Source organism: Pezoporus wallicus, unplaced genomic scaffold (genome assembly GCF_028554395.1).
Source record: "Pezoporus wallicus isolate ANWC-B61680 ecotype Strahan unplaced genomic scaffold, APGP_CSIRO_Pwel_v1 contig_10124, whole genome shotgun sequence".
In the NCBI taxonomy this organism is placed as follows: domain Eukaryota; kingdom Metazoa; phylum Chordata; class Aves; order Psittaciformes; family Psittacidae; genus Pezoporus; species Pezoporus wallicus.
The window spans coordinates 1,161-13,766 of NW_026642880.1; the positions used below are offsets into that span (position 1 = coordinate 1,161).

At 63.8% G+C, this 12,606-nt stretch overlaps 1 protein-coding gene across 1 annotated transcript; it reads right to left on the minus strand.

The window, feature by feature from the left end:
* Nucleotides 1-321: 321 nt before the first annotated feature.
* Nucleotides 322-12,553, minus strand: LOC130611852 (N-terminal kinase-like protein; the record flags this gene model as incomplete). Its single annotated transcript, XM_057433034.1, is given in 9 exon segments — nt 322-435; nt 898-1,005; nt 2,107-2,265; nt 4,690-4,845; nt 5,465-5,555; nt 6,351-6,565; nt 11,928-12,050; nt 12,414-12,517; nt 12,520-12,553. Coding segments are annotated over 9 exon segments (1,104 nt in total), but the record flags the coding sequence as incomplete, so codon positions are not given.
* Nucleotides 12,554-12,606: the final 53 nt, after the last annotated feature.

The following is a 12,606-nucleotide window of genomic DNA, read 5'->3' on the forward strand; positions in this document are numbered from 1 at the left end:
GGGTGCAGGGTGGGGGGGGTCCCCATGGGTGCAGGGTGGGGGGGTCCCATGGGTGCAGGTGGGGGGTGGGGGGGTCCCATGGGTGCAGGTTGGGGGGGTCCCATGGGTGCAGGGTGGGGGGGGTCCCATGGGTGCAGGGTGGGGTGGTCCCATGGGTGCAGGGTGGGGGGGGTCCCATGGGTGCAGGTTGGGGGGTCCCATGGGTGCAGGTTGGGGGGGTCCCATGGGTGCAGGTTGGGGGGGTCCCATGGGTGCAGGTTGGGGGGGTCCCATGGGTGCAGGTTGGGGGGGTCCCATGGGTGCAGGGTGGGGGGTCCCCACCTTCACCGTCTGCTCGCGGAGCGCGGGGTTGGTGTCCAGGAAGCCCTGGGCCACGTGCGGGAAGATCTCAGCGTCCACGGTGGCCTCGGGCAGGAACTCGACGTAGAGGTGGAGCTGTGGGGCAGAGTGAGCCACAGTGACCCATAGGGACCCATGGAGACCCATAGAGCCCATAGAGACCCAGAGAGACCCAGAGAGACCCATAGAGACCCACAGAGACCCAGAGAGACCCAGAGAGACCCAGAGAGACCCATAGAGACCCACACTGACCCATAGTAACCCATACAGACCCACAGAGATCCACACTAACCCATAGAGACCCACAGCAACCCATAGCAACCCACAGAGACCCACACTGACCCAAAGCAACCCACACAGACCCACACTGCCCCATAGAGACCCAGACTGCCCCATAGAGACCCACATTGACCCATAGAGACCCAGACTGCCCCATAGCGACCCACAGAGGCCCACACTGAACCATGGAGACCCACACTGCCCCATAGCGACCCACAGAGACCCATAGAGACCCACACTGACCCATAGCGACCCACACTGACCCACAGCGCCCCCCACCTGCTGCAGCAGCTGCATGCGCAGCGCCCGGTCGGGGGACGAGAAGAGGCGCACGATGACGGGGACGACGCGGGCCTGGTACTCGGGGGGGTCCAGGAGCTTCGCCACCTGCAGGGACAGGGACGGGGGTGAGGCACGGCGCTATGGGGCGCTATGGGGTGCTCTGGGGCTCTATGGGGTGCTATGGGCCTCACCTGCAGCGGGGCGGGCAGGGCTCTATGGGGCTCTATGGGGCACATGGGGCTCACCTGCAGCAGGGCGCTCTGGGGCTCTATGGGGTGCAATGGGGCGCTCTGGGGCTCTATGGGGCTCACCTGCAGCATGGCGGGCAGGGCGCAATGGGGCTCTATGGGGCGCTCTGGGGCTCTATGGGGCTCACCTGCAGCAGGGCGCTCTGGGGCTCTATGGGGCCCTATGGGGCTCACCTGCAGCAGGGCGGGCAGGGCGCTATGGGGCGCTCTGGGGCTCTATGGGGTGCTATGGGGCTCACCTGCAGCGGGGCGGGCAGGGCTCTATGGGGCGCTATGGGGCACATGGGGCTCACCTGCAGCAGGGCGCTATGGGGCTCTATGGGGTGCAATGGGGCGCTCTGGGGTTCTATGGGGCTCACCTGCAGCATGGCGGGCAGGGCGCAATGGGGCTCTATGGGGCGCTCTGGGGCTCTATGGGGCTCACCTGCAGCAGGGCGCTCTGGGGCTCTATGGGGCCCTATGGGGCTCACCTGCAGCAGGGCGGGCAGGGCGCTATGGGGCGCTCTGGGGCTCTATGGGGCTCACCTGCAGCAGGGCGGGCAGGGCTCTATGGGGCTCTATGGGGTGCATGGGGCTCACCTGCAGCAGGGCGGGCAGGGCTCTATGGGGCTCTATGGGGCGCTCTGGGGCTCACCTGCAGCAGGGCGGGCAGGGCTCTATGGGGCTCTATGGGGCTCTATGGGTCACATGGGGCTCACCTGCAGGAGGGCTCTATGGGGCTCTATGGGGCTCACCTGCAGCAGGGCTCTATGGGGCACACGGGGCTCACCTGCAGCAGGGCGGGCAGGGCTCTATGGGGCGCTATGGGGCTCTATGGGGCTCTATGGGGCGCTATGGGGGACTATGGGGCTCACCTGCAGCAGGGCGGGCAGGGCTCTATGGGGCGCTCTGGGGCTCTATGGGGCGCTCTGGGGCTCTATGGGGCTCTATGGGGCGCTCTGGGGCGCACGGGGCTCACCTGCAGCAGCGCGGGCAGGGCGCTGGCGTCGGCGCTGCCCATGTGGAGCGCCGCCAGCAGGCGCGGCAGCAGCTGGTGCCGCAGGAACGGCTCCGGCAGCGCCCGCAGCAGCGGGCCCAGGCCCTGCAGGAACCCCCGGCGCTGCCCCGGCTCCAGCACCTGCGGGAACCAACGGGGTGAGGGGGGAATGGGATGGGGACAGCGATGGGAATGGGATGGGAGAGCGATGACAGGGATGGGATGGGGATGGGATGGGATGGGGATGGGATGGGGATGGGAGAGCGATGACAGGGATGGGATGGGGATGGGATGGGAGAGCGATGACAGGGATGGGATGGAATAGGGATGGGATGGGGATGGGAGAGCGATGACAGGGATGGGATGGGGATAGGGATGGGGATGGGATGGGGATGGGATGGGGATGGGATGGGGATGGACGGGGATGGGGATAGGGATGGGAATGGGATGGGAGAGCGATGACAGGGATGGGATGGAATAGGGATGGGATGGGGATGGGATGGGGATGGACGGGGATGGGGATAGGGATGGGAATGGGATGGGAGAGCGATGACAGGGATGGGATGGAATAGGGATGGGATGGGGATGGGATGGGGATGGACGGGGATGGGGATAGGGATGGGAATGGGATGGGAGAGCGATGACAGGGATGGGATGGAATAGGGATGGGATGGGGATGGGATGGGGATGGGAGAGCGATGACAGCGATGGGAATGGGATGGGAGAGCGATGACAGGGATGGGATGGGGATGGGATGGGGATGGGAGAGCGATGACAGCGATGGGAATGGGATGGGAGAGCGATGACAGGGATGGGATGGCGATGGGCGGCGGATCTGAGAGCGATGAAAGCGATGGGAAGGGGATGGGAGAGCGATGACAGGGATGGGATGGAATAGGGATGGGATGGGGATGGGAGAGCGATGACAGGGATGGGATGGGGATAGGGATGGGGATGGGATGGGGATGGGATGGGGATGGGATGGGGATGGACGGGGATGGGGATAGGGATGGGAATGGGATGGGAGAGCGATGACAGGGATGGGATGGAATAGGGATGGGATGGGGATGGGATGGGGATGGACGGGGATGGGGATAGGGATGGGAATGGGATGGGAGAGCGATGACAGGGATGGGATGGAATAGGGATGGGATGGGGATGGGATGGGGATGGACGGGGATGGGGATAGGGATGGGAATGGGATGGGAGAGCGATGACAGGGATGGGATGGAATAGGGATGGGATGGGGATGGGATGGGGATGGGAGAGCGATGACAGCGATGGGAATGGGATGGGAGAGCGATGACAGCGAAGGGAGTGGGATGGGAGAGCGATGACAGCGATGGGAATGGGATGGGAGAGCGATGACAGGGATGGGATGGGGATGGGATGGGGATGGGAGAGCGATGACAGCGATGGGAATGGGATGGGAGAGCGATGACAGGGATGGGATGGGGATGGGGATGGGGATGGGATGGGGATGGGAGAGCGATGACAGGGATGGGATGGGGATAGGGATGGGGATGGGATGGGGATGGGATGGGGATGGGATGGGGATGGACGGGGATGGGGATAGGGATGGGAATGGGATGGGAGAGCGATGACAGGGATGGGATGGAATAGGGATGGGATGGGGATGGGATGGGGATGGACGGGGATGGGGATAGGGATGGGAATGGGATGGGAGAGCGATGACAGGGATGGGATGGAATAGGGATGGGATGGGGATGGGATGGGGATGGAATAGGGATGGGATGGGATAGGGACAGGGATGGGATGGGGACAGGGATGGGATGGGGACAGCGATGGGAATGGGATGGGAGAGCGATGACAGGGATGGGATGGAATAGGGATGGGATGGGGATGGGATGGGGATGGGGATGGAATAGGGATGACATGGCATGGGGATAGGGATGGGATACAGATGCGGATGGAATAGGGATGAGATGGGATGGGAATAGGATGGGGATAGGCATGGGATTGGATGGGGATGGGAATGGAATGGGGATGGAGTAGGGATGAGATGGGATGGGGATGGAATAGGGATGGGGATAGGGATGGGATGGGGATGGAATAGGAATGAGATGGGATGAGGATGGGATGGGGATGGAATAGGGATGAGATGGGATGGGGATGGGATGGGGATGGAATAGGGATGAGATGGGATGGGGATAGGGATGGGATACAGATGGGGATGGAATAGGGATGAGATGGGATGGGAATGGGATGGGGATGGAATAGGGATGGGATGAAGACAGCAATGGGATAGGGATGGGATAGCAATAAGGATAGGGATGGGATGGAATAGGGATGGGATAGGGACAGCAATGGGATAGTGATGGAACTGGATGGGATTGGGATGGATAGGGATGGATGGGGTGGGGATGGACGGGGATGGGATGGGGATGGGATGGGGATGGACGGGGATGGGGATAGGGATGGGATGGGGATGGAATAGGGATGAGATGGGATGGGGATGGATGGGGATGGATAGGGATGGGATGGAAGGGGATGGGATTGGATGGTGATGGGGACAGGATAAGGCCGGGGCCGGGGCCGCAGGACCTGGAGCTGCTGCAGGGCCAGCGCCGTGCGCACCAGGGCGCAGGTGAGGAAGGCTCCGGGGCGCTGCAGCCGCTGCAGGAGCTGCTCCGGGCTCGGCCGCGCCGACGGCTCCGCGGCCACGAGCTCCGAGAAGGCGGCCACGAGCCCCGGAGGCACCTGGGGGGCACCGGGAACAGGGGGGGGCAATGGGGGGGGGAGAACGACCCCAAGGGTTTGGGGGTGTCCAATGGGGTTGGGAGGATCCCAAGGTTTGGGGGGGATTCAATGGGTTTGGGGGTGTCCAATGGGTGTGGGGGGGATCCAATGGGTTTGGGGGATCCCAAGGGTTTGGGGGGATCCAATGGGTTTGGGGGGGATCCAATGGGTTTGGGGGGGATCCAATGGGTTTGGGGGGGATCCAATGGGTTTGGGAGATCCCATGGGTTTGGGGGGGTTCCAATGGGTTTGGGGGGATCCCAAGGGTTTGGGGGGATCCCAAGGGTTTGTGGGGGATCCAATGGGTTTGGGAGATCCCATGGGTTTGGGGGGGTTCCAATGGGTTTGGGGGGGATCCCAAGGGTTGGGGGGGATTCAATGGGTTTGGGGGGGTTCCAATGGGTTTGGGGGATCCAATGGGTTGGGGGGGAATCCCATGGGTTTGGGGGGGATTCAATGGGTTTGGGGGGGTCCCACGGGTTTGGGGGTGCCCAAGGGGTTTGGGGGGGTTCCAATGGGTTTGGGGGGGTTCCAATGGGTTTGGGGGGGTCCCAAGTGTTCTGGGGGGCCCCGCTCTGACCTTGCCGAAGCTCCGCAGCGCCCCCTGCCGGGGCAGGGGCCCGTTGAAGACCTCCCAGATGAGGCAGCCCAGGCGCCACATGTCCCCTGCCCTGCGGCACCGCAGTGACCCCCCCGCACCCCCCAGGGACCCCCGGCACCCCCCGGACCCCCCCACAGCACCAAAGGGACCCCGCCGGGACCCCCATGACCCCTCTGTCCCCCCCTCCCATCCCTCAGTGACCCCCATGTCCCCCTGCCCCCCCATCACCCCTTGTGACCCCCATGTCCTCCTGCCCCCCATCCCTCAGTGACCCCCATGTCCTCCTGCCCCCCCATCACCCGTTGTGACCCCCATGTCCTCCTGCCCCCCATCCCTCAGTGACCCCCATGTCCTCCTGCCCCCCCATCACCCCTTGTGACCCCCATGTCCTCCTGCCCCCCCATCCCTCAGTGACCCCCATGTCCTCCTGCCCCCCCATCACCCCTTGTGACCCCCATGTCCTCCTGCCCCCCATCACCCCTTGTGACCCCCATGTCCTCCTGCCCCCCATCACCCCTTGTGACCCCCATGTCCCCCTGCCCCCCCATCCCTCAGTGACCCCCATGTCCTCCTGCCCCCCCATCACCCCTTGTGACCCCCATGTCCTCCTGCCCCCCCATCACCCCCTGTGACCCCCATGTCCCCCTGCCCCCCCATCCCTCAGTGACCCCCATGTCCTCCTGCCCCCCCATCACCCCCTGTGACCCCCATGTCCTCCTGCCCCCCCATCACCCCCTGTGACCCCCATGTCCCACTCCATACCCCCCCATATCCCAGACCCCCCACGTCCCCCCATCACCCCCAATGACCCCCCCATGACCACCATGGACCCCAAGACCCCCCCAGTGCCCCCCCCCCAACTCACCAGGGCTCCCCGTGCCCCCGCGCCGGGTCGCTGAGCTCGGGGGGGTCCTGGGGCCGGGGGGGGGTCCCGGGGGGCCGGGGGGGGGCCCCGTCGCTGGTGGCCGCGGCCCGTTCCAGCCCCCCCAGCTTCCAGTCCCCCCCCGGGGCCACGTAAATGGCCCCGAGCCCCAGCGCGTGGTGAACGAGCCCCGAGGCGCACAGGAACGACAGCGCCGTCTGCGGGACACAGGGGGCAGAGCACCCATAGGGCAGGGACCCATAGAGCGGGGCACGCATAGGGCAGGGACCCATAGAGCGGGGCACGCATAGGGCACGGACCCATAGAGCGGGGCACGCATAGGGCAGGGACCCATAGAGCGGGGCACCCATAGGGCACGGACCCATAGAGCGGGGCACCCATAGGGCTGGGACCCATAGGGAAGGGACCCATAGAGCGGGGCACGCATAGGGCAGGGACCCATAGAGCAGGGACCCATAGAGCAGGGACCCATAGAGCGGGGCACCCATAGGGCAGGGACCCATAGAGCGGGGCACCCATAGGGCACGGACCCATAGAGCGGGGCACCCATAGGGCTGGGACCCATAGGACAGGGACCCATAGAGAGGGGCACCCATAGGGCAGGGACCCATAGAGAAGGGACCCATAGGGCTGGGACCCATAGAGCGGGGCACCCATAGCGCTGGGACCCATAGAGCGGGGCACCCATAGGGCACGGACCCATAGAGCAGGGCACCCATAGGGCTGGGACCCATAGAGCGGGGCACCCATAGGGCACGGACCCATAGAGCGGGGCACCCATAGGGCACGGACCCATAGAGCGGGGCACCCATAGCGCTGGGACCCATAGAGCAGGGCACCCATAGGGCTGGGACCCATAGAGCGGGGCACCCATAGCGCTGGGACCCATAGAGCAGGGCACCCATAGGGCTGGGACCCATAGAGCGGGGCACCCATTGCACTGGGACCCATAGAGCAGGGCACCCATAGGGCTGGGACCCATAGAGCGGGGCACCCATAGGGCTGGGACCCATAGAGCGGGGCACCCATAGCGCTGGGACCCATAGAGCGGGGCACCCATAGCGCTGGGACCCATAGAGCGGGGCACCCATAGCGCTGGGACCCATAGAGCGGGGCACCCATAGCGCTGGGACCCATAGAGCACGGACCCATAGGGATCGGACCCATAGAGCAGAGCACCCATAGGGCTGGGATCCATAGGGAAGGGACCCATAGAGCACGGACCCATAGGGCAGGGACCCACAGAACAGGGCACCCATAGAGCCGGGACTCACAGAGCAGAGCACCAATAGAGCAGGGACCCATAGAGCAAGGCACCCATAGCACAGGGACCCATAGAACAGGGCACCCATAGAGCAGGGCACCCATGGAGCAGGGACCCGTAGAGCAGGACACCCATAGAGCAGGGACCCATAGCGCTGGGCACCCATAGGGCAGGGACCCACAGAGCAGAGCACCCATAGTGCAGGGCACCCATAGGGCAGGGACCCATAGTGCAGGGCACCCATAGGGCAGGGACCCACAGAGCAGAGCACCCATAGAGCACAGCACCCATAGCGCAGGGCACCCATAGAGCAGAGCACCCACAGAGCAGAGCACCCATAGCGCAGAGCACCCATAGAGCAGAGCACCCATAGAGCAGAGCACCCACAGAGCAGAGCACCCATAGAGCAGAGCACCCACAGCACAGAGCACCCATAGAGCAGAGCACCCATAGCACAGAGCACCCACAGAGCAGAGCACCCATTGCACAGAGCACCCACAGAGCAGAGCAACCATAGCGCAGAGCACCCACAGCGCAGGGCACCCACAGCGCAGAGCACCCACAGCGCAGACCACCCATAGAGCAGAGCACCCATAGCACAGAGCACCCACAGATCAGAGCACCCATAGAGCAGAGCACCCATAGCGCAGAGCACCCATAGCGCAGAGCACCCATAGAGCAGGGAACCCATAGAGCAGAGCACCCATAGAGCACAGCACCCATAGAGCAGGGCACCCATAGTGCACAGCACCCACAGCGAAGAGCACCCATAGAGCAGAGCACCCATAGAGCAGGGCACCCATTGCACAGAGCACCCACAGCGCAGAGCACCCATAGAGCAGAGCACCCATAGAGCAGGGCACCCATTGCACAGAGCACCCACAGCGCAGAGCACCCACAGAGCAGAGCACCCATAGAGCAGAGCACCCATAGCGCTGAGCACCCATAGAGCAGAGCACCCATAGCGCAGGGCACCCATAGAGCAGAGCACCCAAAGAGCAGAGCACCCATAGAGAAGGGCACCCACAGCGCAGAGCACCCATAGAGCACAGCACCCATAGAGCAGAGCACCCATAGCGCAGGGCACCCACAGAGCAGGGCACCCATAGCGCAGGGCACCCACAGCGCAGAGCACCCATAGGGCAGAGCACCCACATAGCAGGGCACCCATAGAGCAGAGCACCCACAGCGCAGAGCACCCATAGCGCAGAGCACCCATAGCGCAGTGCACCCACAGCGCAGAGCACCCACAGCGCAGAGCACCCATAGCGCAGGGCACCCATAGAGCACAGCACCCATAGTGCAGGGCACCCACAGCATAGAGCACCCACAGCGAAGAGCACCCACAGAGCAGGGCACCCATAGAGCAGAGCACCCACAGCGCAGAGCACCCATAGCGCAGGGCACCCATAGAGCAGTGCACCCACAGCGCAGAGCACCCACAGCGCAGAGCACCCATAGCGCAGGGCACCCACAGAGCAGAGCACCCAGAGTGCAGGGCACCCACAGCACAGAGCACCCATAGCGCAGAGCACCCATAGAGCAGAGCACCCACAGCGCAGAGCACCCATAGTGCAGGGCACCCACAGCGCAGAGCACCCATAGCGCAGTGCACCCATAGAGCAGAGCACCCATAGCGCAGAGCACCCATAGCGCAGAGCACCCATAGAGCAGAGCACCCATAGCGCACAGCAACCATAGCGCAGAGCACCCATAGCGCAGAGCACCCATAGTGCACAGCACCCATAGCGCAGAGCACCCATAGAGCAGAGCACCCATAGAGCAGAGCACCCACAGCGCAGAGCACCCACAGCGCAGAGCACCCATAGAGCAGAGCACCCATAGAGCAGAGCACCCATAGCGCAGAGCACCCATAGAGCAGAGCACCCATAGAGCAGAGCACCCATAGAGCACAGCACCCATAGCGCAGAGCACCCACAGCGCAGAGCACCCATAGAGCAGAGCACCCATAGCGCAGAGCACCCATAGTGCACAGCACCCATAGAGCAGAGCACCCATAGCACAGAGCACCCATAGAGCACAGCACCCATAGCGCAGAGCACCCATAGAGCAGAGCACCCATAGAGCAGAGCACCCATAGCGCAGAGCACACATAGAGCAGAGCACCCATAGAGCACAGCACCCATAGCGCAGCACCCAGCACCCATAGCGCAGAGCACCCATAGCGCAGAGCACCCATAGAGCAGAGCACCCATAGCGCAGAGCACCCATAGCGCAGAGCACCCATAGCGCAGAGCACCCATAGAGCAGAGCACCCATAGAGCAGAGCACCCATAGCGCAGAGCACCCACAGCGCAGAGCACCCATAGAGCAGAGCACCCATAGAGCAGAGCACCCATAGCGCAGAGCACCCATAGAGCAGAGCACCCATAGAGCAGAGCACCCATAGCACAGAGCACCCATAGAGCACAGCACCCATAGCGCAGAGCACCCACAGCGCAGAGCACCCATAGAGCAGAGCACCCATAGCAGAGCAGAGAGAGCACCCATAGTGCACAGCACCCGCAGAGAGCACAGAGCACCCATAGAGCACAGCACCCATAGCGCAGAGCACCCATAGTGCACAGCACCCATAGAGCAGAGCACCCATAGCACAGAGCACCCATAGAGCACAGCACCCATAGCGCAGAGCACCCATAGAGCAGAGCACCCATAGAGCAGAGCACCCATAGCGCAGAGCACCCACAGCGCAGAGCACCCATAGAGCAGAGCACCCATAGCGCAGAGCACCCATAGAGCAGAGCACCCATAGAGCACAGCACCCATAGCGCAGAGCACCCATAGAGCACAGCACCCATAGCGCAGAGCACCCATAGCGCAGAGCACCCATAGAGCACAGCACCCATAGCGCAGAGCACCCATAGCGCAGTGTAGTGAGTGTGTAGAGTACCCATTGCGGAGAGCACCCATAGAGCAGAGCACCCATAGAGCAGAGCACCCATAGCGCAGAGCACCCACAGCGCAGAGCACCCATAGAGCAGAGCACCCATAGAGCAGAGCACCCATAGCGCAGAGCACCCATAGAGCAGAGCACCCATAGAGCAGAGCACCCATAGCACAGAGCACCCATAGAGCACAGCACCCATAGCGCAGAGCACCCACAGCGCAGAGCACCCATAGAGCAGAGCACCCATAGCGCAGAGCACCCATAGTGCACAGCACCCATAGAGCAGAGCACCCATAGCTCAGAGCACCCATAGAGCACAGCACCCATAGCGCAGAGCACCCATAGAGCAGAGCACCCATAGCAGAGCACCCATAGAGCAGAGCACCATTGAGCAGAGCACCATAGCGCAGAGCACCCAGCAGGGAACCCATAGAGCAGAGCACCCATAGAGCAGAGCACCCATAGAGCAGAGCACCCACCCATAGCGCAGAGCACCCACCAGAGCACCCATAGAGCAGAGCACCCATAGCGCAGAGCACCCATAGTGCACAGCACCCATAGAGCAGAGCACCCGCAGAGCACCCATAGAGCACAGCACCCATAGCGCAGAGCACCCATAGAGCAGAGCACCCATAGAGCAGAGCACCCATAGTGCAGAGCACCCATAGCGCAGAGCACCCAGCAGGGAACCCAGAGCAGAGCACCCATAGCGCAGAGCACCCATAGAGCAGAGCACCCATAGAGCAGAGCACCCATAGCGCAGAGCACCCATAGAGCAGGGAACCCATAGAGCAGAGCACCCATAGCGCAGAGCACCCATAGAGAAGAGCACCCATAGAGCAGAGCACCCATAGAGCAGAGCACCCATAGAGCAGAGCACCCATAGCGCAGAGCACCCATAGAGCAGAGCACCCACAGCGCAGAGCACCCATAGAGCACAGCGCAGAGCACCCATAGAGCACAGCACCCATAGCACCCATAGCGAGAGCACCCATAGAGCAGAGCACCCATAGCGCAGAGCACCCATAGAGCAGAGCACCCACAGCGCAGAGCACCCATAGAGCAGAGCACCCATAGCGCAGAGCACCCATAGCGCAGAGCACCCATAGAGCAGAGCACCATATAGCGCAGAGCACCCATAGAGCAGAGCACCCATAGCGCAGAGCACCCATAGAGCAGAGCACCCATAGCACAGAGCACCCATAGCGCAGAGCACCCATAGAGCAGAGCACCCATAGCGCAGAGCACCCATAGCGCAGAGCACCCATAGAGCAGAGCACCCATAGCACAGAGCACCCATAGCGCAGAGCACCCATAGAGCAGAGCACCCATAGAGCACAGCACCCATAGCGCAGAGCACCCACAGCTCAGGGCCCCCCCCACTCACCAGGAGCTGGTGCAGGCCCCAGGCCACCTCCTGCTCCCCCATGTCCCCGGTCGGGGGCCGCAGCCGCAGGTGCCTCCGCAGCGGCGTCACCTCCTCGGTCACCAGGTACAGGCTCTGCTCCGTCTGCGGGCGCCGCGGCACCGTCAGCACCCATCGGCACCCATTGGCACCCACTGGCACCCATCGGCACCCACTGGCACCCATCGGCACCCATTGGCACCCACTGGCACCCACTGGCACCCATCGGCACCCATTGGCACCCACTGGCACCCACTGGCACCCATCGGCACCCACTGGCACCCATCGGCACTCATCGGCACCCACTGGCACCCATTGGCACTCATCGGCATCCATTGGCACCCACTGGCACCCATTGGCACCCATCGGCACCCACTGGCACCCATTGGCACCCATCGGCACCCACTGGCACCCACTGGCACCCACTGGCACCCACTGGCACCCATTGGCACCCACTGGCACCCTCACCTCCAGGCTGTCCAGGTACCCCAGTACGTTGGGGTGCCTCAGGCTGCGCAGGCGCTTCAGGGCCGCCCGGGCCAGGGCAGTGGCAGCCGCGTCCCCGGGACCAGGCTGTGGCAGAACACCGAGACCGGGGCCCCGTCCGCCTGCGGGGATGTGGTTATGGGGTAAGGGGATGGGGGGACATGGGGGGGACGGG